Consider the following 23,813-nt stretch of genomic DNA (forward strand, 5'->3'; position numbering starts at 1 on the left):
TCATCATGTTCTCACACATATATTGGGGATAGAATGTGTATTAGGATGGGCATGACTGGTTTGGTATATAAGATGCAGGTTTATCACTAACCCCTAAGCAACAGGAATCCTGTTTCATACCTTCTGCTTCAGTAGACCTGCCTCAAAGTCTTAACTGAGGCACTGGGGTAAATGAGTTTCCACATGCCCTGTTCCCACTTTAAGATGCATGCCTTACCTTCCTAAGCTGCCACTTATTTCCTGTAGCAGCATACCCTCCCACCCATGGATAAGACCAAAACAGACTTTTGTGTTTTATTAAAAATGTTGACAAAATGAATCTCTACCAAACTGTAAGGAAGCAACATGGGAAGACCGGGGGTCAGAAAAGAATAAGCTAAAAGGGTGGCATTGGCACAACATGGGAAGAATATAAAACTAGAAGTCTCTGGATAAAGGAAAAATTGTAGTACAAAATGTGTTTTTAAGTATAAATTAAACTTATTTCAAGGTGATAAGTGCATGTAGTAAGTATTCATCCATCCAAAAAGGGTATGTGTTGGGGAAATTGGGACACCAGTGATGGGGTAGGAACTTTTATTTACTCGGGCTGTAAAAGTCTTAACTAGGTAACCCTTTAGTTTGGGCATTTTTTTTCTCCTGAACCCTCTAAGAAAGATAACTGTTAAGGTGGAAAAGGAACATCTATTTCCAGTCCTGTAAAACTCTTTGGTGTTTGGTTACCTTCTCTGCTATGAGGCAGCCAATGATTAATTTTATAGTTCTAAGCTGTTCTAATGGTGGTCCTGGGGTAACTCCCAACAATCTGTTGTTACCTTAGGTGGTGCCACATTGAGACCTACCTAAAAAGTTAGTGAGCTAAAACCCCCAGAGAAGACATTCCAGAAGTAGAAAAACCAAAGACTGGATTTGTTCATGAGTCCTTTCTAGTCCCCAGTTTTCTAACCCTCATGAAGAGAACAACAGGAAAAGATGTAAGTCAGGTGCTTGTGCCCTTGTTTAATTGAGAGATTGTGAGGTAGATGAGTAACAAGGACAAGGAAGTTTGGGGATCTACTTGGATAATGAATGCTTATTCAAAACAAGTGGACAGGCCAGGGAGAAAGCAGTGGTAACTGGAGTGTTGAGAGCACCTAGTTGTCTCGTTTCAAACATGGGGAACACCTATAGGGAGGTTCAGCAAAGATCAGGGGAGACAGCACTATAGGCTGGTTTTAGCCACAGAGGAAGACTGTCCAATGGAAGGAAAGGGTAAAAGCTGAGCAAACTTCAGGAATCTGCTAATGCTTGGGAAGCCCTAAAAAATGGGTCACATGGAAATGGAGTGGTTGGTTTAAAAGGAAATCAGGAAGAACTGGTATAACAAGGCACAAGATCTAGGATCTATAGGCTGGCTTTTATAACCCCCACCCTCTTTTGAAGTCCACAGATCCAGGTCTAGCAGAGGATAGGGGCAGGTTGGGACCTGATCATACCCCCAACTTTTTGGCTAAGAAGGCAAAGTAGCCCCTCAATGTGTGCAATGCTGCTACTTCCCAGAAGGTGGGGCATGTGCCTAAGCAGCAATAGTTCCTTTTCCAGAAGACCAATAATTGTCAATGTCAGGGATCCCTGCAACATTCCACTGAGATCACTCACAGCATCTTTATGGCAAAGTAAAATCCCATAGGTAGGTCGCAGCCCCAGTGGGTTGACATATTGGAGTAGCAAGGAGAGCCTGGTGACACTCGAGGCATTAGGGGGGATGAATGAGCTCATTGTTAAGCAAATTAGAAAAGGAAGAGGAATGGAATGGGGCTGAAGTGGCTCAACTAGGAATGGCCTGTGCAGCAGGTCTTGTCCTCATCCTTAGTGCAAATAATACCTCTGTTACTAACAAGGGCTATGACCTCTTCAGAGCCACCAGGCTTTAACCTCTGCTTTGGTTGAAAACACTAAAAATAACAAACCTATCCATCATCATTCCCACACCTTCCTAACCTCTACCTGCACCCTCCTCCAAAGAGTCCAAATAGTCTAGGGTCAGGATATCTACTCAGAGCCTGAAAAGAGCAATAGTAACACTGACATGAAATGGGATAGGCAGGCCTAGAGCCTAGTAAAGGATTACACCATCTGAGGAAGAAACTCGTAAGTTCTATTTGACTGAAAATAGAAAAGCACAAAGTACTAAAATATTTTAAGAATGTTATGAGCATCTGTAATGAGTGGGGGTGAGATGAAAGTACAGAGAGTGTAAGATGTGGCTTCCAGGAAGACAGGATTCAGAAAACACTAAAGAGCGCAGTCCAAGACTGGCTCCTCTACCCGCTGCCCACTCTGACCAATCTTCACCAATTCATGGGAGAAATAGTTCCTATTCTATCCTTTCTCCAATTACTACCCACTGTTAGAAATGAACTAACAACTAGTGGGGAAAGTAGGAGTATAAATCAAAAGCACCAAAAAGAAATTCCTCAGTGCCATTAACCACTACAAAAATAACTGCAGGCTCTCAATTACTTCCTGTCCTCAAACCTGCCCAAACCAGAAGCGCTCTCTCAATGGTAGGTTCATATGAGGAGAACCAAAAAAGGTAACTTCAATATTTTAAAACAAAGTAAAAATCATAGCCATTTAAAAAATTTAGAAAATACAGAGAAAGGAGACAGAATCAGGGATTTGGGGAGATAGGTCAGCAGAGACAGCCACACCAGTTCCTATGCAGGAAAGGCAGCCCCAAATATTAAACCTACAGCAAAACTTCCCCAATCTACCATCAGTTAAATAAACAGAATTCTGGATTTTTTCTCCCAGTACCAGGTATTGAACCCAGTGCTTAATCACTGAGCCATATCCCCACCCTTTTTTATGTTTTGAGACAGGGTCTCACTAAGTTGCTTGGGGCCTGGAAAAATTTCTGAGGCTGGCTTTGAACTTGGAATCATCCTGCCTCAGCTTCCCAAGATGCTGGGATTACAGGTGTGCACCACCACACCCGGCTGTTTTCTCTTTTTCTGAAAGGTCACTGATGAGATAGCAGCTCTGGAATATTTCACTTTACTGAAGGTTAGAGACAAAGCAAGCACTGTCTGCTAAGCCAAACCCTCCTGGAGGGTTAATGGACTTGGAGCTTTTGTGCTGGATAAGACTTTTCTGGGGTTGAAAGCACCAATGAGAAAACAGAGGCAATTTTGTTCTTTACACTTTGTATTCCTACCCACTGCCCCCAACTCCTTTATCCCCAGGATGTACAAAGACTGATGGCAGGGAAGACCTCAATTATGGGGTGAGAGGGAAAGGAGGAAAAGCTGGGCCTAGCTCTATGTGCAGCCACTGACACCTCAGTTTCTCTTCCAGCTTTTATCCTCTCTTTTTCTCCACACCAGCCCATGAACACTTATTTATCCATCTCCATTATTTGCTTTGTCTGGTGCAGATGCCTCCTGGTCTCTGAGTAAAGGGGAATAGAGTTCTCCTTTTGATACATGAGAGAGTGACTGGAAGAAGACAGAAGTAGGATCTTATTTTCCAGAAGATGGGCAAAGGCTTTTTCCTGTTTATCTTGATGTGAGAAAAATAAGTTGTTTTTGTTTGTTTGTTTGTTTGTTTTTTGTGGTACCAGGGATTAAACCTGGAGGTGCTTTACCACTGAATTACATACATCTTTGGTCCTTTTTATTTTTCACTTTGAGACAAGATCTTGCTAAGCTACCACCTCTCTAGTCACTGGGATAACAGGCCTGTGCCACTGCATCTGACAGAGCTAGAGTCTTTATTTATAAAGATCTGACCTTATAAATCATGAGATGGGATGTACTTCATTTTTCTACCCTAGCTCTTTGTGGTCCTTCAACAAGAAGGAAAATTATTCCCAATATTCTGACTCCCTAGGGAAGGGGTCTAAACACAGCAGGGAAGGGCAGAGCACTCTACGGTTACAGAAAACTCCTTTCCCATCCCTGCATAGCATCCACAGAACAATCCGTACCTTCCTCCCTCAAAGTGTGTGTGTGTGTGTGTGTGTATTTAGCATGTGCACAAGAGCCATGAGCTTTACAAGGACAGCTCTTGTTACATGCAGAAGTGTCAAAGGTTGGAGTCCAGGGAGAATTCAAGGATACCAATTCCATCCATCCAAACCAGTTGCATGAGTGTTAAAGGGCACTGTGTGTCCAGGGCTGGGTGGGAATTTACCTCAGCCGAGAAGTCAGGGAACACTGTCAACATCCAGGTTTCTCAGTCTTGGCCCTATTGATATTTTGAAATTAGATAATTATTTGCTGGGCATAGTGGGGCTCTCCTTTACATTGTAGGATGTTTAGTGGCATCCTTGGTCTCTAGCAACTAGATGCAAATAGCATACACACACTCCCACTCCCAGGCATAGCAATCAAAAATGTCATCAGATAACTGCAATGGTCTCTGGGGGTAAAAGCACCTCCCTTGAGACACACTGCTCTGCAGCAAGGTCACAGCTACAAAGGCCTGGAGCACAGCAACGTGCAGCAGAAAGAGAGGCCACGCAACCTGGGCAGAAAAGATCCACCAGGAGGCAGGATGGCAGGCATTCTGAAAAATCTGGAGCCACCGGAAAAGACACCTTCCTCAGAGGGTAACAGACTCTGCAGTGAGAAGAGCTAGTCAGAAGTCAGTCAGTCCATCCTTCCGGAGATTGCGAGACCTAGTCTTCAACCAAATTTGCTTCACGAGTAAATCCCAAAGCTGTGGTTCATCTCTCAAATGAATTTAGGTCACATTTCTGCTTCCTGAAGGCAAAGTCTAGTCTCTTCTCCCAGGATGTGGTAGGGCCAGGAGGAAAGCCACGTCTATTCCTTGCTCAGCCTCCAAAATTCCATATAAAATTTCATTTAAAAAGGATATTTATAAAATTTAAAAATATAAAAAGACAAAGTAGGCAGGGTTAGCTGTATGGAAAAGAGAAAAAGAACAATCTGAATGAGTAAAAGAAAGCAAAAAACATGTGAAGAGGGGTATGTGAACTGACAGCTTTACAAGAACCAAATTTTTAATGTCTATATATTTTCTTAAACATATAGACATATATCAAAAAAAGATCATAAAGGAACCAGCAACTAGGATTTCCTCTATCAATGTTCTAGCACTGTATTTTTTTTTTTTTTTAGTTGTAGATGGACACAATGTTTTTATTTCTTTATTTGTATGTGGTGCTAAGGATGGAACCCAGTGCCTCAGGCATGCTAGGTGAGCACTCTACAGCTGAGCCCCAGCCCCAGCCCCAGCCCCAGCCCCTAGCACTGCATCTTCATGGTAATTTTATTTGTTTTGTTTTTGTGTACTGGGGATTGAACCCAGGGATCAAAATGTCATCAGATAACTGCAATGGTCTCTGGGGGTAAAAGCACCTCCCTTGAGACTCTTCTACCACTGGGCTGCAATCCCCAGCCCTTTTATTTTTAATTTTGAGATAGGGTCTTGCTAAGTTCTTCAGGCTGGCTTCAAACTTATCATTCTCCTCCCTCAGTCTTCCAAGTAGCTGGGATGGGATTAAAGGCATGTGTCCTGTGCCCAGCTTGTTTTTTTTTTTTTTTTTTTTTTTTAAGAATAACAAAACATTCTGTACATGGTAAAGCATGCCGGTAATCCCAGCAACTCCAGAGGATGAGGCAGAAAGATCCAAGTTCAAAGCCAGCCTTAGCAATAAGCCTAAAGCCCTAAGTCTCAGAATTTTGAGACAGGGATACCCTGTCTCAAAAAAGAAAAAAAGAAAGAAGAAGGTTGGGGAGTTAGCTCAGTGACAGAGCGCTTGATCGCTTGCAAGGCCCTGAGTTTAGTCCCTGGCTCTGGAAAAAAAAAAAATTAGAGGCCAGCCTGGGTGACACAGTGAGACCCCAACTCAAAAAAAACAAAGCAAAAAAAAAAAGGAAAATACAAAAGGGTTGGGAATGTGTTTTAATGGTTAAACACCCCTCAGTTCAATTCCCAATATCAAAAAACCAAACCAAAACGACAACAAACTTTTTTCAAAAGCTCCAGCCACATGTCTCTTTGAGGGAGGAGAAAAGTACATTACAATTAAAAACAAAGAAAAAATTTTCTTTGCAAAAGAAAAAAATGTGCGTGTCTCTGTGTGTGTGTGTGTGTGTGTGTGTGTGTGTTTCTCCTTGAATGTAGCACACACAAGATGTGCTGATTTCCCTATGTTCCATCAGCAATGGAGAAAGAGGACAGGGCAGGAGCATAGAGATTTCTTTTCTCAGGCCCAGGTCTATAAAAACAATGGCCAAGTGTTAGTCCTTAACAAAGCTACAGATGGTGCATAACCTGGCTAACCCTCTGGAGTCTGGGAGCACGTCCAAGAACTCTTTTCTATTTAAGATGGGGAGGGAAATCCCAAGGGAGAGGGTAGGGAGGGAGCAAGACAAGCACAAGAACCTGTCTCACTTTAGGCAGGGCTGAGCTGCTCTCTCTTAGTTTAGGACACCCCACTTCCCCAACATGTGGTTCTTACCCAGTGTTACTTGCTGAACTGGAAAGAATAGACCCCATGGTCTGAGGGCGTATCCACTGCCACTTGATTCTGTTGGCTGCTGTTCTCCTGTACCATATCCAGGAAGGAGAGTCATCTTATGTGTTATTTTCCTCAGCTCCCTCCAAAGCAGCCTAGATAAAACCCACCCAAAGCTGAGAGGCCTCTCCAGCCCACCCACTCACAACACACAGCACCTCAGCACTGGAAGGAATGTAAAACACCACAGGCACTTTGGAAAAAACTTCAGAAGTTCTTCTATGTTCAAAACAGCCTGCCTTCCTCCCAAGGCACACTAGTCAATTCAAGGGAGCATCCTGGTATTAACTACCAGCTGGCTCCAGGGCCTCACTCATGAATACACACTAAGTCTTTTCTTCTTGCACTCTTCATATAGCTACCAGTTACTTGTGAACCAGAAACAGCATCATTGTAAAAGGAACAATTGACAGGGGAAGATCTGCCTCTGTCATTGTCCTATCTTCACTCCAAAAAAGTAACTCTTACCTCAACTGAAACATTGGAAGAAGGCACAGGGGTGTACTGTGAGATGTAAGCTCCTTGCATAGCTGCAGCCGTTGGCATATACTAGAAGAAAAACATCAACCAGGTAGAGCAATGACTCTTGGTTCATTTAAAGCACCTGGGGACAGGGCTGGAGTTGTGGCTCAGTGGTAGAGCTCTTGCCTGGCACATGTGAGGCCCTGGGTTCAGTCCTCAGCACTGCATATTTTTAAAATGAAAGATAAAGCACCCGGGGAATTTTTTAAGATATTGAGGCCTGTGTTCTATCTCCAAAGAGTCAATTCAGTTGGTCTGGGCACTGGCTTCTTGAAGGCACTCTGGTAGTGGCTTAGACACACTTCTTCCAATTTGACCTTCTTTCTTCCTCTCCTCTGTCCTGACTGCCTGCTGCTGTTTCCCCAGCACACTGCATTCCCTGCCCTTTAGCCCTGCTGTGCACAACAGAATGATCAAGTCCCAGAAAACCCGAGGTGCTTCATCTGCTCTTTCTGTTACTATTTTGATAAGGATTTCTAGGAAATGTGTCTTAACTCTTAAATTAATACACACATAGAAACATTTTAGTTTTGTAACGAGGAAGCAGTTAAAAGGGGTAGTCTGGGGAGAAAAATGACTGCATTCCTGGCTTATGGATCATTATTTTTGTAGTTTATTTCCGATTCTGAGTGCATCCTCAATGACACTGAAGTGACTCTATCATTCATAAGTATCTATGCAGGTACTCCTTGCAGGAGTTAATAAGCGGAAATACCCGGCTTTACCGTGCCTGTGGTGCTGAGCGAGAGGTGGCCCAGTTGCTGGGTAAGAGGCCCCATCATGGAGGCAGGCTGAAGAGAAATGGGGTGATCCATCCCTGGTGTCAGAACTGAACCCTGGAGGCAATAACAAAGGAAAAGAGTTAGTTGGCAGCATCCTGTGAGGTTACCCAAGGCAGTAATAATGAAGGGACTGCTGAAGACAGATATTTTTAAATACTGGGAATTAAAAGCCATAGTGAGCGGCAACCAAGCCATATAACAGGAAAAGGCACTCTGCCCATCAGTCTGGAGGGACACTTATCTAAGAACAACACTCAGAGAATTTAAGGGCTGCACAAGGTACTGAGCCAGAACTCACACCCACATCTCCTGTCATCAAAGCCCTTTGCTTTTCTTTACATCAAATTGCCTCTTTTGCTTCTGCCCACTTCTGAACACTCACTGAAGGCTGCATGAGGTATGACTGGTGGTGCATCCAAGATGGGTTAGGTAATTGTAGAGGAGATGTCTGAGTCACTCTCTGATGTAAGCAAAAACAAACAGAAATGTTAACTGCCTAGAAACTATTGTTCAATGATCTGATAATAATTATCAATGATCTGATAATGTTTAGCAAAGTTCCCCAAAAATGTCCCCCTCAGAGCATAGAAACATTACTAAAAGCTATTTTAAAAATATTAACTCATAACTATTCAATAAATAGCCTGATTAAAAATTGGCAAAAGAGCTTGATGTGGTGGTGCACACCTGTAATCCCAGCGGCTCAGGAAGCTGAGATAGGAGGATGGAGAGTTCAAAGCCAGCCTCAGCAAGGGTGAGGCGCTAAAGCAACTCAGTGAGATCCTGTCTCTAAATAAAATACAAAAATAGGGCTGGGGATGTGGCTCAGTGGTCAAGTGCCCCTGAGTTCAATTCCTGGTACCAAAAAACAAAACAACAAAAATGGCAAAGGATTTGGAAAAACATATGCAATAGAAGGTGCACAAATGATAGTAAGCACATGAAAGAGGTGCAAAAGCAAATAAAAAACACAATGGTGTACCACCACACAAACCCAGGAGAATGGCTCTAATTAAAAAGATAAGTGTTTTACATGGATGTTGAAATATAAAATGATGCAATCACTTAGGAAAATACTTCAGCAGTTCCTAAAAAAGTTAAACATAGGGATACTATGTAGCTCAGCAATTCTACTCCCAGGTTCATGCCCAAGTGAAATGAAAACATATGTATCCCCTAAAAAATCTATCTAAGAATGTTCATAGCAATATTATTCATACTAGCTAGAAATACTTCAAATGGCCATCAACTGATAAATGATAAATGGATAAACAAGATGTGGTATATCCATGCAATGAAATATTTTTCAGCCAAAAAATTAATGAGATATTGATAAAACATGGATGAAACGTGAAAACATGCTAAGTGAAAGAAACACCAAGGACAACATATGACTTCATTTGTATGAAGTGTTCAGCACAGGCAAATCTACAGACACAGAAAATGTTTTATAGCCAGGTGCCATGGTGCATGCCTATGATCTCAGTGACTAGAGAGGTTGAAGCAGGAGGAGCTCAAGTTCACGGCCAGTCTTGGCAATTTAATAAAACCTTGCCTCAAAAAAAAAAATTAAAATAAAATAAAATGGACTGGGGATGTAGCGCAGTGGTAGAGCACTCCTGGATTCAACCCCAGTACCACATACACATACACAAAAAGAATGAATATTATAGGTTGCCAGGGCATTTTAATTCAACAGGAAAAGGATGCATTATTTAATAATTTGGTGCTGGGACTAAATTAAAATTCTGGAGGAAAATATAAAAGGACTCCTATCTTGTACCATACACAAAAATAAGTTCCTGATTATTAAACTTTTTAAAAAAATATTTCTTTTTGTTAGATGTAGATGGACACAATACCTTTATTTTATTTATTTTTATTTTTATGTAGTGCCAAGAATTGAACCCAGTGCCTAACTCCTGCTGGGCAAGTGCTCTACCACTGAGCCACAACCCCAGCCCCATGATTACACATTTAAGTGTAAAACAATAAAATAAAATCTTAGAGATCACACATACAATATAGTATACTATAAAAGCATGCCACTGCACTCAGCTAATACTTTTTAAATTAAGACACAAAATTTAAAAGATATAAAAGAGAGAGAGCAGGCATAATGGCACATGCCTGTAATCCCAGCAATTTAGAAGGCTGAGGCAGGAGGATTACAAGCTTAAGTCCAGCCTCAGCAACTTAGTGAGGCCCTAAGCATCTTAGGAAGACTCTGCCTCAAAATAAAAGGGCTGGGGATGTAGCTCAGTGGTAAAGTGTCCTGGGTTCAATCTACAGTGCCAAAATAACGATAATAATAATAACACAGAGGGTTTTTTTGTTTGTTTGGTTTTTGGTTCAGGGAATTGAACCCAGGGGTGCTTAATCACTGAGCCCAATCCCTAACCTTTTTTAATTTTGAGACAGGGTCTTGCTAAGTTTCTTAGGGCCTACATTGCTGAGGTGGTCTTGAACTTGTGCTCCTCCTGCCTCAGCCTTCTGAGTCGCTGGGATTACCATGTGTGTACCACCATGCCCGGCCAGAGATGTTTAATAATAGGCAAACTTAAAACTTTCATATGGCAAAAACTAATGATTCCCACAGTATGGTCCATGAACCATCCAACAGTAGGAGCAGCAGGAGAATCACCTGGGGACTTGTTAGAAATGCATGTTCTTTCCTTCCCTACTAGATTGACAGAACAGAAAACTCTGAGTATGGTGCCTAGGTTTTAGAGAGTTCTCTAAATGACCCAGAGAACACAGTTAAAGTTCCAGGGCCACAAAATCAACAGAGAAAGAATAAGCTCAGAAAAAAATATTTTTAACTAAGGTAACATTCTGAGAATACTTAAATCAAGAGTTTGTATAAATTGATGGGGAAAAGACAAATAACTAAATAGAAAAATGGGCAAATCAGAAGAACAGCAATCAGGGAAGGGCAAATCAAAATATGACAAGCAAAAAATTCACTTGCAGTCAAAGAAATGAAAATTAAAGTAACAATGTATTCTGCACTCATCAAGACAAGAAACACTTTTCCAAAGCAGACAGCTATGGTTAGAGAAAAATGGTGATGGAAACATTGCTGATGGAAACCTGAATTGACACAGCTTTTGTAGAAAGCAATCTGGCAACTTGGATAAATCTGAAAATCCATATACTGTTCAACCTAGCAAGTGCTTTCCTGGGACTCTAGCTCCCAGGAATGAATGCACCCATAAGAATACAGGTACAAGACTGCTTCCAAAGCATTATTTGTAGCAGCAAAACTGAATGTAAGTTAATATCCTTCACTGGGGCAGAGTAGAAGAATTCTGGGATGAAATATAAGGCAATCATTTAAAAAGAAATAATTAGAGCAAAGGATCTCAATGTCAACTACAGTAGAATCATCTGGAAGGCTTGTTAAAATCCAGATTTTTGTTGGGCCTTATTCTCAGAGTTTCTAATTCTGTAGCTCTGGAGTAGAGTCTAAAAATTCATATTTCTTATAAGTTCCCAGGTAATGCCAAAAGTGCAGGGACAGGGACCACACTTTGAGAATCATTTGCCTAACATATTAGGTGAGATGAATATAAAATAAAAATATATTTAATATGGTCTGATTTTTAATAAAATACACAACTCCCCAAACCCTACACATATGTGTATGTTTGCATGAAGAAAAATATGGGAAATGCTATACAAAAGGAAATCAATAAGGGTTTACTTGTGGCGGTGGTGAAAAGAGAAAGAGGATGCCTCTAAATCATGTGTTCACACAGACAGACATAAATGCTGTTTACACACACGCACACACACACACACATCAGTTTATACTTTTATGTAACATTATTTTTATGTAGTTTATAGAAAGAAAAAAACAAAAACCAAGGTGTTTCTCATTTCTCACCTTACATTCCTTCACCTAAAACACATGGTAGGGAAAATCACCACTCCCTTTTTTTGGGTGTGAACGTACCTGATAAGACGACACAGGAGATGAAAGATATGGGGAGAGTGCAGACTGAGCCAGCATCCTGTTGGGGGTGATGTTATAAGGGGCTGGGTAAAACCTGTAGGAAGGAACCTTACTCAGTAAAAAGTCACAGGAAACCCCAAGGTCCTCTGATGAAAGCATAGCCACTTTCCACTAATTGCTATTTGAAAATCAAGATGAAATATCCACAGGCCATGGTCATTTTCAGGTGACTCGATTATGTAAAAGACACTTACCCATTCTGAAGAGCTGTGGTGGGGTCATAAGTCAAGGCCATTCCACCCTATAAGGAAAGAACATAGAATTCATACTGTGAACCTTTGGGTAAGAACAGGAACAAAACCAGAATGCCAAGGCTGGGGATGTTTTTTAAAAAGTTCAACTAATTAAATTCTGGACAAGTCCCACTACAATTGCTGAGTTGTTCCAACTGTAAAGGCTGCAGAACCCCACTCACTCAAGACCCACACTCGAGATTTTGTTAAGCCATCAGCATTTCTCATTTACACCCTAGAGCTCTCAAGCTGGCCACCTAAGCTCACAGAAATTAAACTATAGTAATTTCCATTCCACTTTAATGTCCTTAATAAACCTGTTTTCAGGGACCTCTTACCATGTCTCCACTCCTTGGCCAGGCCCGTCCATTTTGCACAAATTTTCCTTGGTTTTGTCGTTTCTTTGGCCCACCATCAGCAAATTTACAAAGCAAGGGATCGGACGGGGCTGGCAAAACAGAAAGTAGACAGGCAGCTGAGTCTCACCTCAATGAGCAGACATACTCATGCAAAACTCCTCCAGAATCTTAACTGGAAGGAACAACATGTGGCTCTCAGCCTGATTCCCAGATGCCTCACCTGGTACTCCAGGGGGAGTCTTAATATATTTTCCATTAAAGTGGGTGATGATAGCTTCACACTTCTCTGTGGACTCCATCCTAAGAAGCACAAGAGGGGTTAGGCTCTAGCTTCTCCAAGATCTGTGCTCTCTACACATTCAAAGAGAATGCCCTAAGTTTCCCAAAAGTTCAAAAGTTATGACTATAAAAACATAAGAGTTTCTGCAGCTTATGCAACATCTAAAGAAGATCCCCTCAACCATCTCCTGCAAGGAATCCTAAAATAATGGAGGTCTTCAAGCTATTAATAATCCAAAAAAGACTCTGATTGGGATTGGAATGAGGTTCAGTCAGTGATAGAGTGCTTGCCTAGCATGAACAAGGCCCTGGGTTTGATCCCAAGCACTGCTAAAAAAAAAAAAGGACACTGATAAATGAGGCTATCATTGTGTCTGGCACCGAAATAAGAATATAAGAAATAGTAGCTGTTAAATTACTATTTTTAATTTTTAGCAGTACTGGGGATTGAACTCAGGGCTCTACCATCACTAAGCTATATCTCCAACCCCCCCCTTTTTCAGTATTGGAGATTAAAACAGGGGTGCTTTACCACTGAGCTACAGCCCCAGTCCTTTTTGAGACAGGGTCTTGCTAAGTTGCCCAGGCTGGTCTCAAACTTGTGATCTTCCTACCTGAGGCATGCACCACTGTTCATAACTTTTTTTTTTTTCCTTGAGATTCAGGAGCACTCTACCTCTGAGACATATCCACAGTGTTTTTTTATTTTGTCACAGGGTTTGGGATTACCACCAAGGCATGTGCCATCACATCTGGCTAGACTTTATTATTTTTTATCATAAAATCCTAATGGAAGCCGGGCACAATGGCACATGCCTGTAATCCCTGTGGCTCAGGAGGCTGAGGCAGGAGGATCGCAAGTTCAAAGCCAGCCTTAGCAAAGGCGAGGCGCTAAGCAATTCAGGGAGACCCTGTCTCTAATAAAACACAAAATTGGGCTGGGGATGTGACTCAGTGGTTGAGTGCCCCTGAGTTCAATCCCTGGTACCCCCCCAAATAAAAAATCCTAATGAACATTGTTCTTTATACTAAGGAAACTGTACAAGCTAAGATTTTGCAATATTTATTTTTTGCTTCTAAGTGGGCCTTTATTGAGGCCCACTTAGCTACTGATGACATTATTAAGATTTTAGGAATCTGTTAATAAAGGGCTCATGGTCCATAGTAATAGGAAGAGGAATACTGGGAACTACTAGGCTGAAGTTTCTTTCTGGGCAACGAGGACTGAGTAAGGGATCAGAACATCTAGATATCAGCACCAGTTTACCACCCTGAACTCTGTTAGAACATTCCAAAAAACCCTCTGGACCCATTCCTTATTTGTGCTTTAGAGACAATCAAACTCAATCAGTGATGTATAGATTGATTGAGATAATATATAGTATATAGATGTGTTCTAAAAATTATAAGGGCCTATATGTTGTTTCTTCATCTACTACCACATTTAAATTAAGTCAGTATACTTTCTATTACAATAACCACTAAAAACATTAATAATTCCTCTACAGGAAGCAACTTTAAGAAAGCCTCAAATAAACCAGGCTCGAAGGCACACACCTATCATCTCAATGACTTAGGAAGCTAAGGAAGGAGGATTGCAATTTTGAGGCCAGCCTCAGCAATTTAGCGAGGCCCTAAGCAACTTAGTGAGACCGTGAATCAAAATAAAAACATATAAAGGGCTGGGGATTTAGCTTAGTGGTAAAGTGCCCCTGGGTTCAATCCCCAGTAAAGAAAAAAAAGGAATAATAATAATAAGTAAAAAGGGCCAGGAGCCAGGTGTGGTGGCACATGCTTGTAATCTGAGGGCCAGCCTCTCAAGGCCAGCCTCAGAAAATTAGAGAGGCAAAATTTAAAAAGGGCTGGGGATATAGTTCAGTGGTAAAATACCCCTGGATTAAATCTTCAACACCAAAAATACAAATAAAAGGCCTCAGGTGGAACCTTTCAGGGAAAACCATTTTTAGAGAAAATCAGTTAGATATTCTAGAGCAGTGATCTTCAGTTCAGTAACTTCTACTTACAGTCCTTCCAAAGCATGAGTAGGCAGAGTGTTTAGAACCTCAACTTCCTCAAAACTCTTTCCTCCAGGGATCTGCCTGAAGGAGGACTCATGACTGCTAATGGTCAAGGCTAAAGTCCCTTCTCATAACCACTGTCTTAATTTACTTCTTATCCAGCCTAAAACTCAACAGCAGATATTAATGACTAAATTTCAAATCCTTTTTATAAGTCAGATGGAAATTATTTGCTTCCAAAAAGTTGGAAGACTTTAGAAACTTGTCAATGCACAAAAAAATCAATTGTGATGACAGATCACTTTGGTTCTTGGCATATAATTCAGAAGTAATCCAAAGAATTCTCACTGTAACAAAGCCCCTTCCATTCTCATCTACTCATTTATATGAACAAGGTTTCTCAGCATAAAAACAAAAAAGAGGAACGAAACTGGTGTTAAGCCCTCACTTGTTATAGCAACAAACAATATTCATTGCTGGCTACATGACCTAATAAGAAAAATCTAAAGAAAATAAAACTCATCCATGTCATAGGAGATTAATTTTCAACAAAGTTTATTTTATATAAAATAATTTTGTATGAACATTTTAATATATTTATGATGTATGGTGTGCCTGTTGACTAATAATTGTAAAGATAATTCTCTCATGGGTTAATATACACACAGCCTAATGGCCACAAGGAAAAAAAGTTTTAATTTATACACACACACACACACACACACACATTTTGTTGAAAGGAAACAAGGATGATCCACAGAAAGACTCAAATATAAGTCTCTAGGAAAATGACATGCAAACACAAGATCAAGAAGATAAAAGGAATGTTATAAGAACAATATGAGGTGTATGACTATTAAGAAAGAAATGGCCCGTATATTTTTTGTTGCTGTTTGCAGTGCTGGGGATCAAAACCAGGGCCTCATGCATGCTAGGCAAGCACTCTACCACTGAGCCACATCCTTAGCCCTGGTCCATACAGTATTGTTTGTTTGTTTGATTTTTGATACTGGGGATTGAACCCAGGACACTTTACTATGGAGACATATCTCCAGCCCTTTTATTTATTTTTATTTTGAGACAGGGTCTCACTAAGTTGCTTAAGGTCTTGCTAAATTTCTGAAGCTGGCTTTGAATTTGAAACCCTCCTGCCTCAGCCTCTAGAGCCACTGGGATTATATGTGTGCCCCACTGTATATAGCTGGCACATACATTTTTCTTTTTTAATATTTTTTAGTTGGCAATAGATGTTTATTTATTTATTTATATGTAGTGCTGAGAATTGAACTCAGTGCTTCACACATGTTAGGCAAGCGCTCTACCACTGAGCCACCACTCCAGCCCCTGGCACATACATTTTTAAAGGGACAATTTTATGTAACAAATTACTATATTTAGATCTCATTTGGATACATTTAAAAATCGTGTAAGAGTTTTACTTAAAATATCGATATACAGAAATTACACTTAGCAAGAATCTAAATGTATGAAGAAAAATTATAGATGTTAACATAAAAACAGAAGAAAATTCATAATTGTTTCTTTTTTTTTTCATTGTTTTTTGTTTTGTTTTGTTTTTGTGATACCAGGGATTGAACCCAGGGGAACTTAACCATTGAGCCATATCCTCAGTCCTTTTTTATATTTCATTTAGAGACAGGGTCTCACTAAGTTGCTTAGGGCCTCTCTAAGTTACTAAGGCTGGCTTTGAACTTGCAATCCTCTTGCCTCAGCCTCATTAGCCACTGGGATTATAGGCATGAGCCACTGAACCCAGCTTCATAGTTTTTATAGTCTTCAAAGCCACAATTCCCAGATTGTACTTTCATGCATCCTGGGCCACTGTGAGAAACTAAAAAAGGCACACTTGAAGAAAAATGGAGAAACATCTGTTGGATGTTGTGTAAAATACTAACTTAAAGTAGGCCACTGTTTTGACATTACTTTCCCCTACAATTATATTTTGCAAAATTGTTTTCAATAGTCGCTATGACAAAAGCAAGTACCATAAGAAAGCCAGTGTGCGACAGGAAATGAGGGTGAGGTTATCCATTCTGGTTCCACGGTTTGAGAATTTGTACAGTGTCTAACAGGCACATATCACTAGAGTAAGTAGAGTAAATATGAGTGAAATAAAAGTATTTTCCTGCCAGGTGCAGTGGCTCATGCCTATAACACCAAGCAACTCAATAGCAAGTTCAAGGCCAGCCTGGGAAATTTAGCATTACCCTGTCTTCAAAATTTTAAAAAATGTTTAAAAGGCTGGGTATGTAGTTTTGTAGTAGAGTGCCCCTGAACTCAATCCGCCCCCCACCCCACAAAGAAGAAAATATGGGAGCTGGAAAAAAAAAAAAGTGATGACAAGCCTAGAAACCACTGTGGTTTTACCTGGGATTGCCAGCAGGTGGAGCTGCCCAGATTGAGCCTGGTAGGGAAGAGGACCTATTCATTAGTCCCCAAATCTGCAATAATCAGGGAGTGTTCAACCAAGGGAGTGTTCATAGGTCAGGCAAGACATTGTTATATAAAAAAGTGTGTTCAGATTACTTAGTCTAGTAACTTTCAAATAAAAAAGGCAAGAGAATCTCTAATCAAACACAATCTTAGAATAAATAAAAGCAGAACAGTTTCTTAAGTAGGCTGGGAGAGACTGAAATCTCAAAACAATGACACCTGAGTCCAGAAGTGGGCACCCTGGAGAGTTCTGCAGCTCTAAGGAACAGCTTAAGAAAATCACTAATGTAAATTAATCTCCAGTGCTGGGTGTGGTGGTACATGCCCATAATCCCAACAACTCAGGAGCCTGAGACAGAAGGATCACAGGTTCAAGACCAGTCTCAGCAATTAGTTAGGTCATGAGCAACTTAGTAAGACCCTGCCTTGAAATTAAAAAAAAAAAAAAAAAAAAGAGCTAGGGATGTAGCTCAGTGGTAAATCACTTCTGGGTTCAATCCCCTGACCCAAATAAATAAATAAACTTCTGATTTACAGTCAAGTATTTTTTTTTCTTTTTTTTTTTCAAGAGAGAATGAGAGAGAGAGAGGGAGAGAGAGAGAGAGAATTTTTTAATATTTATTTTTTAGTTATGGGCGGACACAACATCTTTGTTTGTATGTGGTGCTGAGGATAGAACCCGGGCGGCACACATGCCAGGCGAGCACGCTACCGCTTGAGCCACACAGTCAAGTATTTTTTTAATACTTATTTTTTAGTTGTAGTTGGACACAATACCTTTTATTTATTTATTTATTTTTATGTGGTGCTGAGAATTGAAGCCAGGGCCTCGCACGTGCTAGGGGATAGCTCTGCCATTGGGCCACAACCTCAGCTCCTACAGTCAAGTATTTTTGACCAATAGTTTGGTCCCTTGGTGTGTGTGTGGGGGGGGGGATGTTGGTGCCTTCCCAAGTGACACTTTATTAACCTCATCATTTTCCACTTTCACATCTCTCACCTTGCAAAGCCAACCCCTCTGCTGATTCCACTGGTGTCTCGAAGAATTCGGGTGGAGATAACCTGTCCAAAGGGCTTCAGCATCCCCTCCAGTTCTTGCTCATCCATTGACAGTGGAAGGTTTGAGATGTATAAGTTTGTGGGGTCTTGCTCCTGTTGCTATGGAAACAAAAAAGAGAGAAAATAAAGCTCACATCCTTTATTCCCCTCCTACTTTCAGCTATCATCTATAAAATGACATTTCAGAAAAGAGATAGTAGAAAGGGTTCCACATAAAGAAAGAGAATCTTAACTATCTGTTACACAGTCCAATAAGACAAAAAAAACCCAAAAAACAGATTTACCATTTCTAGTACTATACAAGTCATGGATAGTACCTGGCTGTCTCTTTAAGAAGTAGGCTGAGTAGCACCCCCTCTCCCCAGCAGCCTGCCCCAGAGGCTGGATTTTCTTGGACTGCTCTCACCAAGGATGGATTGTTTTGAGTAGCCCCCCTCCCCCTCTTCCGGTCACAGTACAATCTTGGAGTAGGAATGCTTGTTCACCCCCTGACTGAAAGAAAAGCAGGAAGAGGGGAGAAGGGGACAGAGAAAGGACCAGATGTGTAGCTCAGTGGTCACCACAAATCCTGAAAACTTCTGAAGGCTCCTACAGGCTGGAGCTGCAGTCAGAGCCCTTTATATCAGAAGGAAGACCCAGAGGGTCCCCCAGAAGGCAAGCAATGGCAGTATCTTCTGATGGCTGTTTTTAAGAACTTAAGCAGTCACTCTGCCCTGGGCAGTGATCACCAGCAACCTTAACCCCTCTTTGGCCTTTGCCTTCAGGGTTTCCTTTTTCTTTATTACAGAGAGAAGCATCTGGCAGTCCTGCCTCATTAATTCTAGACATAGTGTTCATGATGGCTTCAGAAAGGCAAGAGGACAACCCCACCAAAGAGAAGATACAAGACAAGCTTCTAGTTTTCTAGTAATCTAGACCAAAAACAGTTCCAGACAGATCTGAGCAGGAGAAACAGTTTCCTTCCTTGCTGTGGCTTCCCTCTGGCTCCCCACTCCACTCCCTGCCCCTACTAGGAATAGTGTTGGGAGGGGGAGAGCATTGTTCAGAACCTCTGAATTGCACAACAGACTTCTTCAGAGAATGTTGCAAAATGACCACAATCCCTCTGGTAGGGAAGTGGGGCCAGGGTGGAGATAGGCAGCAGGATTGCAAGAGGCCTCCTGACCCTCCTGCAGGCTTATAATAACTTGGCGAGAGGAACAGAGTGGACAGAGCTATCTGCCGCAGACTGAATACAATCTTGCTCCAATACCCAGGAATGCTCAATGGACCCATATACAGACTGACTAGACCCAGGGACAGACAGTGCTTGCCTATCAATTTCATGGGGTATTTCAAGGCTTTCACTCTGGAAGCCTTTGAACTGGAACTTTAGTGGTAACTAGACCCCTTGGAGGAATAGACTGGAGTGGCAGCCTTACCTTTGCCATTTGTGCCTGTATACCACTGGCTTTCAGAGCTGTTACAGCCTTCTGTGCTGCTAAAGGACTGTCAAAATCCACAAAGCCATAGCCTGGAACAGGGAAACAGCATCACGGGGAGGTGGGAGGTGTAAGGGAGGTAGGATGCTCAGGCTTTTCAGGAGACAGAGAAGAGTTATGATCCATGTAAGGGAAGTGGCAGGGAGAAAGACAAATTAACAGGTTTCAGGTGGCTATCCATGTGCTTCTCATGCTCTGAGGTTGGGTCTACTTTGTGGTTAAGGATGCCAAAGGAAATGAGGTCTTTGTGGTACCCCTGCCCTCCCCTTTAAAAAATCTGAGATTTTAGGATCTAGGCCTTCTAATAACCCACAGCCCTCCTCCACACTTCTAAAAGAAAACCCTGCCTTCTTTCCTAGATACACCCCAGAAATGCTAGGCATGTGGGGAATATAGCCTCTCCTGGACAAATGGCCACCCAGCCACCTGCTGGAAGAAGCCCACCCCCCCAACCCACAGCCCTTTTTCCTCCTTCCATTCTTCAGCTCCACTCAGAACTGCTAAAAACCCCAAATAAAACTACTCATTCTTGGAAAATAACATCTACTGAATCATCCTTCCACCACAATCAAAAGGCATATACATTGCTTTACAAAGTAAAAAAAAAAAAAAAAAAAACCTAAAAAAAAATTTCCTGCCAACCTTTAGCACCTCATCCAGGGAAACATGAGGTCAAAGTGGACCCAAGGGACTCAAGGAACTCTGTGCAGCATTCTGACTTTGGCTTCTCAAACAGCTCTAGTCATCTGGCACCAATTAATCTAAATATCCACTTGTCTTTTGAGTCTGAAAACCTCAGAGACTTTTCCTGGGCACTGGGTACTCAGGCTCTCTCAGCAACAAAGACCATCCCTTGCCTCTCTCTCTCTCAGAGGCAAAGATGGCTTCACTCACTGCTATTCTCCATCCCCAAGGACAAGTATTCTCTTACCTTTGCATTTGTTTGTGGTCTTGTCCAGTATGGCCTTCGTGGAGACAATCTTGCCGAATCTAAGGGAAAGAAAAATGCAAAGTGACAGCTGAGCACAGTGGCATATCCAGTAATCCTACCAACTAGAAAGGCAGGAGGATAACAAGTTCAAAGCCAGCCTCAGCAATTTAGTGAGCCCCTGAGCAACTTACTGAGACCCTGTCTCAAAATAAAAAATAAAAAGGGCTGGGGATGTGGCCCAATGACTAAGCACCTCTGGGTTCAATTCCTAGTCCCCCCTAAAAAAATAAAAGAAAAGTGATAATCTGGGGACAGGGACTAACAATAGGACAGAGATTAAGACAACTAGATTAATCCATGCCCTTCATGTGCTCCCAGTAGGACTACTTTTCCTATTTATCTTAATAAAAATGATAAAGAGCCATCATTTGGTGTGGTGCACACCTGTAATCCCAGCAACTCAGGGAGGCTGAGGCAGGAGGATTGCAAGTTCACAGCCAACCTCAGCAAAAAGCGAGGCGATTAGCAACTCAGTGAGACCCTGTCTTTAAATAAAATACAAAATAGGGCTGGGCATGTGGCTCAGCGGTCGAAAGCCCCTGACCAATCCCCGGTACCAAAAAAAAAAAAAAATAGAAATGTCACCATTAATAGAAACCTATCACTTCAAAGAAGCCTACAAAGAAATGAACTGACTATAGTCCTTATAATACCAATACATTTCTCTCTTTTTCCTCAACTAAAACTCAAACACTAGTTGGATAGAGATGACTGTCTTTTGGGAAAGATGCTTGGCAATACCCACAAGGCAGAGTAAGTGCAGAGCTCTGGCTGTTATTCCTTGAGTACTAAAAATAATCCTTCACATTATTTGTCTCCTTTTGGACAAACTATAGACATTTCTTTTCTCTGACATCCATTTTCATCCCTTTACTGACCCCTAATGAAGGCCAACCTAAGTCAAACTGCTTTGGTTCAAATCCTGGTTCTGCCACTTTCTAGCTAGGTTTGGTCTTGGACAAGTCATTAAACTTTTCTGAAATGGCTCGGCTTCATCATCTATAAAGGGAAATAGGATTGTTGGGAATATAAAATGAATTAATGAATATAAAGCACTAATGTTTACCACATGGAAAGCACTTGAAAAATCTTAAGTGCTATTATTATTGTTGTAATATTCAAGAGACATCAAGTTTAACCTATAACAAATGGCTCTCTCCCCTGCCTTACCACATTCTAAGACTTTCTTTTTTCATTGTCAACATTTGAGTGTACCCATCAATATGTACAATTATGATACACCAATAAAAAAACAGGGAAAGAGAAAAAAATTATGTATACTAGTGAAGGGAATAGGAACAAGACCAGTGTAACAGCAGTATTAAGAAAGTCGTGTTGGGGCTGGGGATGTGGTTCAAGCGGTAGCACGCTCGCCTGGCATGCGTGCACCCGGGTTCAATCCTCAGAACCACATACAAAAACAAAAGATGTTGTGTCCGCCGAAAACTAAAATAAATAAATAAATATTAAAATTCTCTCTCTCTCTTTAAAAAAGAAAAAAAGAAAGAAAATCGTGTGGGCTGGGGATGTGGTTCAAGTGGTAGTGTACTCGCCTACATGCGTAAGGCTCTGGGTTCGATTCTCAGCACCACATAAATGTAAAATAAAGATACTGTGTCCACCTAAAACTAAAAAAATAAATATTAAAGAAAGTCGTGTGAAGATGGCCATAATGGGAAACGGCTGTAATCTCAGTGACTTGGGAGGCTGAGGCAAGAGGATCACAGGTTTGAGGCCAGCCTGGTACCTTCGAAAGACCTTATTCAAAATTAGAATAAGAAGGGCTGAGAATGTAGTTCATGGTAAGGAGTCCCTGGGTTCAATCCCCAGTATCACAACCACAAACATACACATACAAAAAAAGTCATCTGGGAGTTGGGGTTGTGGCTCAGAGATAGAGCACTTGCCTAGTGTGGTAAGCCATTCTTATAAACCGTGGCCGCCATTAGAAGATGGCGCCGGCTTCCACTGTGGCCTGTGATAAACAACTCCTTTTATGGAGAGTTGGCGCACAATCCCTTATCACCCTATGAGAGAGATCCACGTGGCGGCTTAGGATTGGGATGCGGGGGGCTTTATTAAGCTGTGCTTGGGTGTGTTCGGGCGGCGGGCGCTAGAAGATGATACATGACTCAAGGCCTGAATAAACTGCTAAAAGAAGAATCCTGTGTCGTGTTTTCCCTTGCCGGCGAGGGGTCGCGACAGTTGGTGGCCCATACGGGGAACATATTCCTCAAACCCAGGATCCAGAACTTTCAGCAGTCAGGGTGGTGCACCAGTAAGTTCCCAGGTAAAGTGGGAATCCGCAAGTAAGTAGCGGGACGCTCCTCTGTAGAAAAGGAGAGAGCGGGGATTTCATAGAACGGAACGCTCCTCCGAAGAAAAGGAGAGAGCGGGGATTTTTGTACTTTCACTTTCATTATATCTTTGGAGACATTATGGGCGCTACTTCTTCAAGCCCAATTTTGTTGGCCCTAGATGGGTTGCTACGTTCAAAAGGACTTAAGGTAAAGCAGAGCACTTTACAGATGTTTTTGAGAAAAGCTGATATAGCAGCTCCTTGGTTTGCCTTTTCAGGGAGTCTTACGATTCCTAGCTGGGACAAATTAGGGAAAGATCTAGATTTTGCTCGTGAACAAGGCACCTTAGAGGGTGGTGTTATACCACTTTGGAAGTTAGTTAGAGGATGTATAGCAGATAGCAAATGCCAAGAAGCTGTGAGTGAGGGTCAGGCTGTTCTTGAGCAACTACATGAGAAAAAATCTGAAGGATCGCATAGTGAAGTGGCAGAGAGTATTAAGAGTAAGAGTAGTGAGAAGACAAAAGAGCCTGAAAATGAAAATAGGAGAAGGCTCTACCCAAACTTGACCAAATTAAAAACGCCTGAGAACACAAGCGACTCAGAGAGTTCTGAGGACCTTGATATATTGTTACAACAACTACGTAAGATAAAAATAAAAAAGAAAAAAAAGGCCTACTGTAAAAAGGGGAAGGGAGCTAATATCGGTCAACAAAACTCTGAAGAGGAGGAGGTAGAATATCTAAAAAAAGATATGGTGCCGGTTGCCCCACCCCCGTATGTGGGGGG

General features: G+C 41.6%; 1 protein-coding gene across 11 annotated transcripts in view; it reads right to left on the reverse strand.

The window, feature by feature from the left end:
• Nucleotides 1-280: 280 nt before the first annotated feature.
• Rbms2 (RNA binding motif single stranded interacting protein 2) overlaps nucleotides 281-23,813 on the reverse strand; it is a 78,646-nt gene continuing 55,113 nt past the window's right edge. For 9 of the 11 annotated variants that reach the window (XM_048807180.1, XM_048807152.1, XM_048807149.1 and 6 more), the window contains 12 exons: nucleotides 20,666-20,724; nucleotides 19,675-19,766; nucleotides 18,195-18,352; nucleotides 12,664-12,743; nucleotides 12,423-12,532; nucleotides 12,046-12,092; nucleotides 11,792-11,885; nucleotides 8,216-8,293; nucleotides 7,777-7,887; nucleotides 6,998-7,078; nucleotides 6,473-6,559; nucleotides 281-4,907 (listed from right to left, as the gene is read on the reverse strand). In XM_048807180.1, coding sequence (XP_048663137.1) covers nucleotides 6,479-6,559; nucleotides 6,998-7,078; nucleotides 7,777-7,887; nucleotides 8,216-8,293; nucleotides 11,792-11,885; nucleotides 12,046-12,092; nucleotides 12,423-12,532; nucleotides 12,664-12,743; nucleotides 18,195-18,352; nucleotides 19,675-19,766; nucleotides 20,666-20,724 — 991 coding nt within the window. In that variant the 3' untranslated portion in view covers nucleotides 281-4,907; nucleotides 6,473-6,478. The other 2 variants (XM_048807162.1, XM_048807156.1) reach the window with 2 other exon arrangements.

The sequence above is a fragment of the Marmota marmota genome, unplaced genomic scaffold, assembly GCF_001458135.2.
Source record: "Marmota marmota marmota unplaced genomic scaffold, marMar, whole genome shotgun sequence".
NCBI classification, from domain to species: Eukaryota; Metazoa; Chordata; class Mammalia; order Rodentia; family Sciuridae; genus Marmota; species Marmota marmota.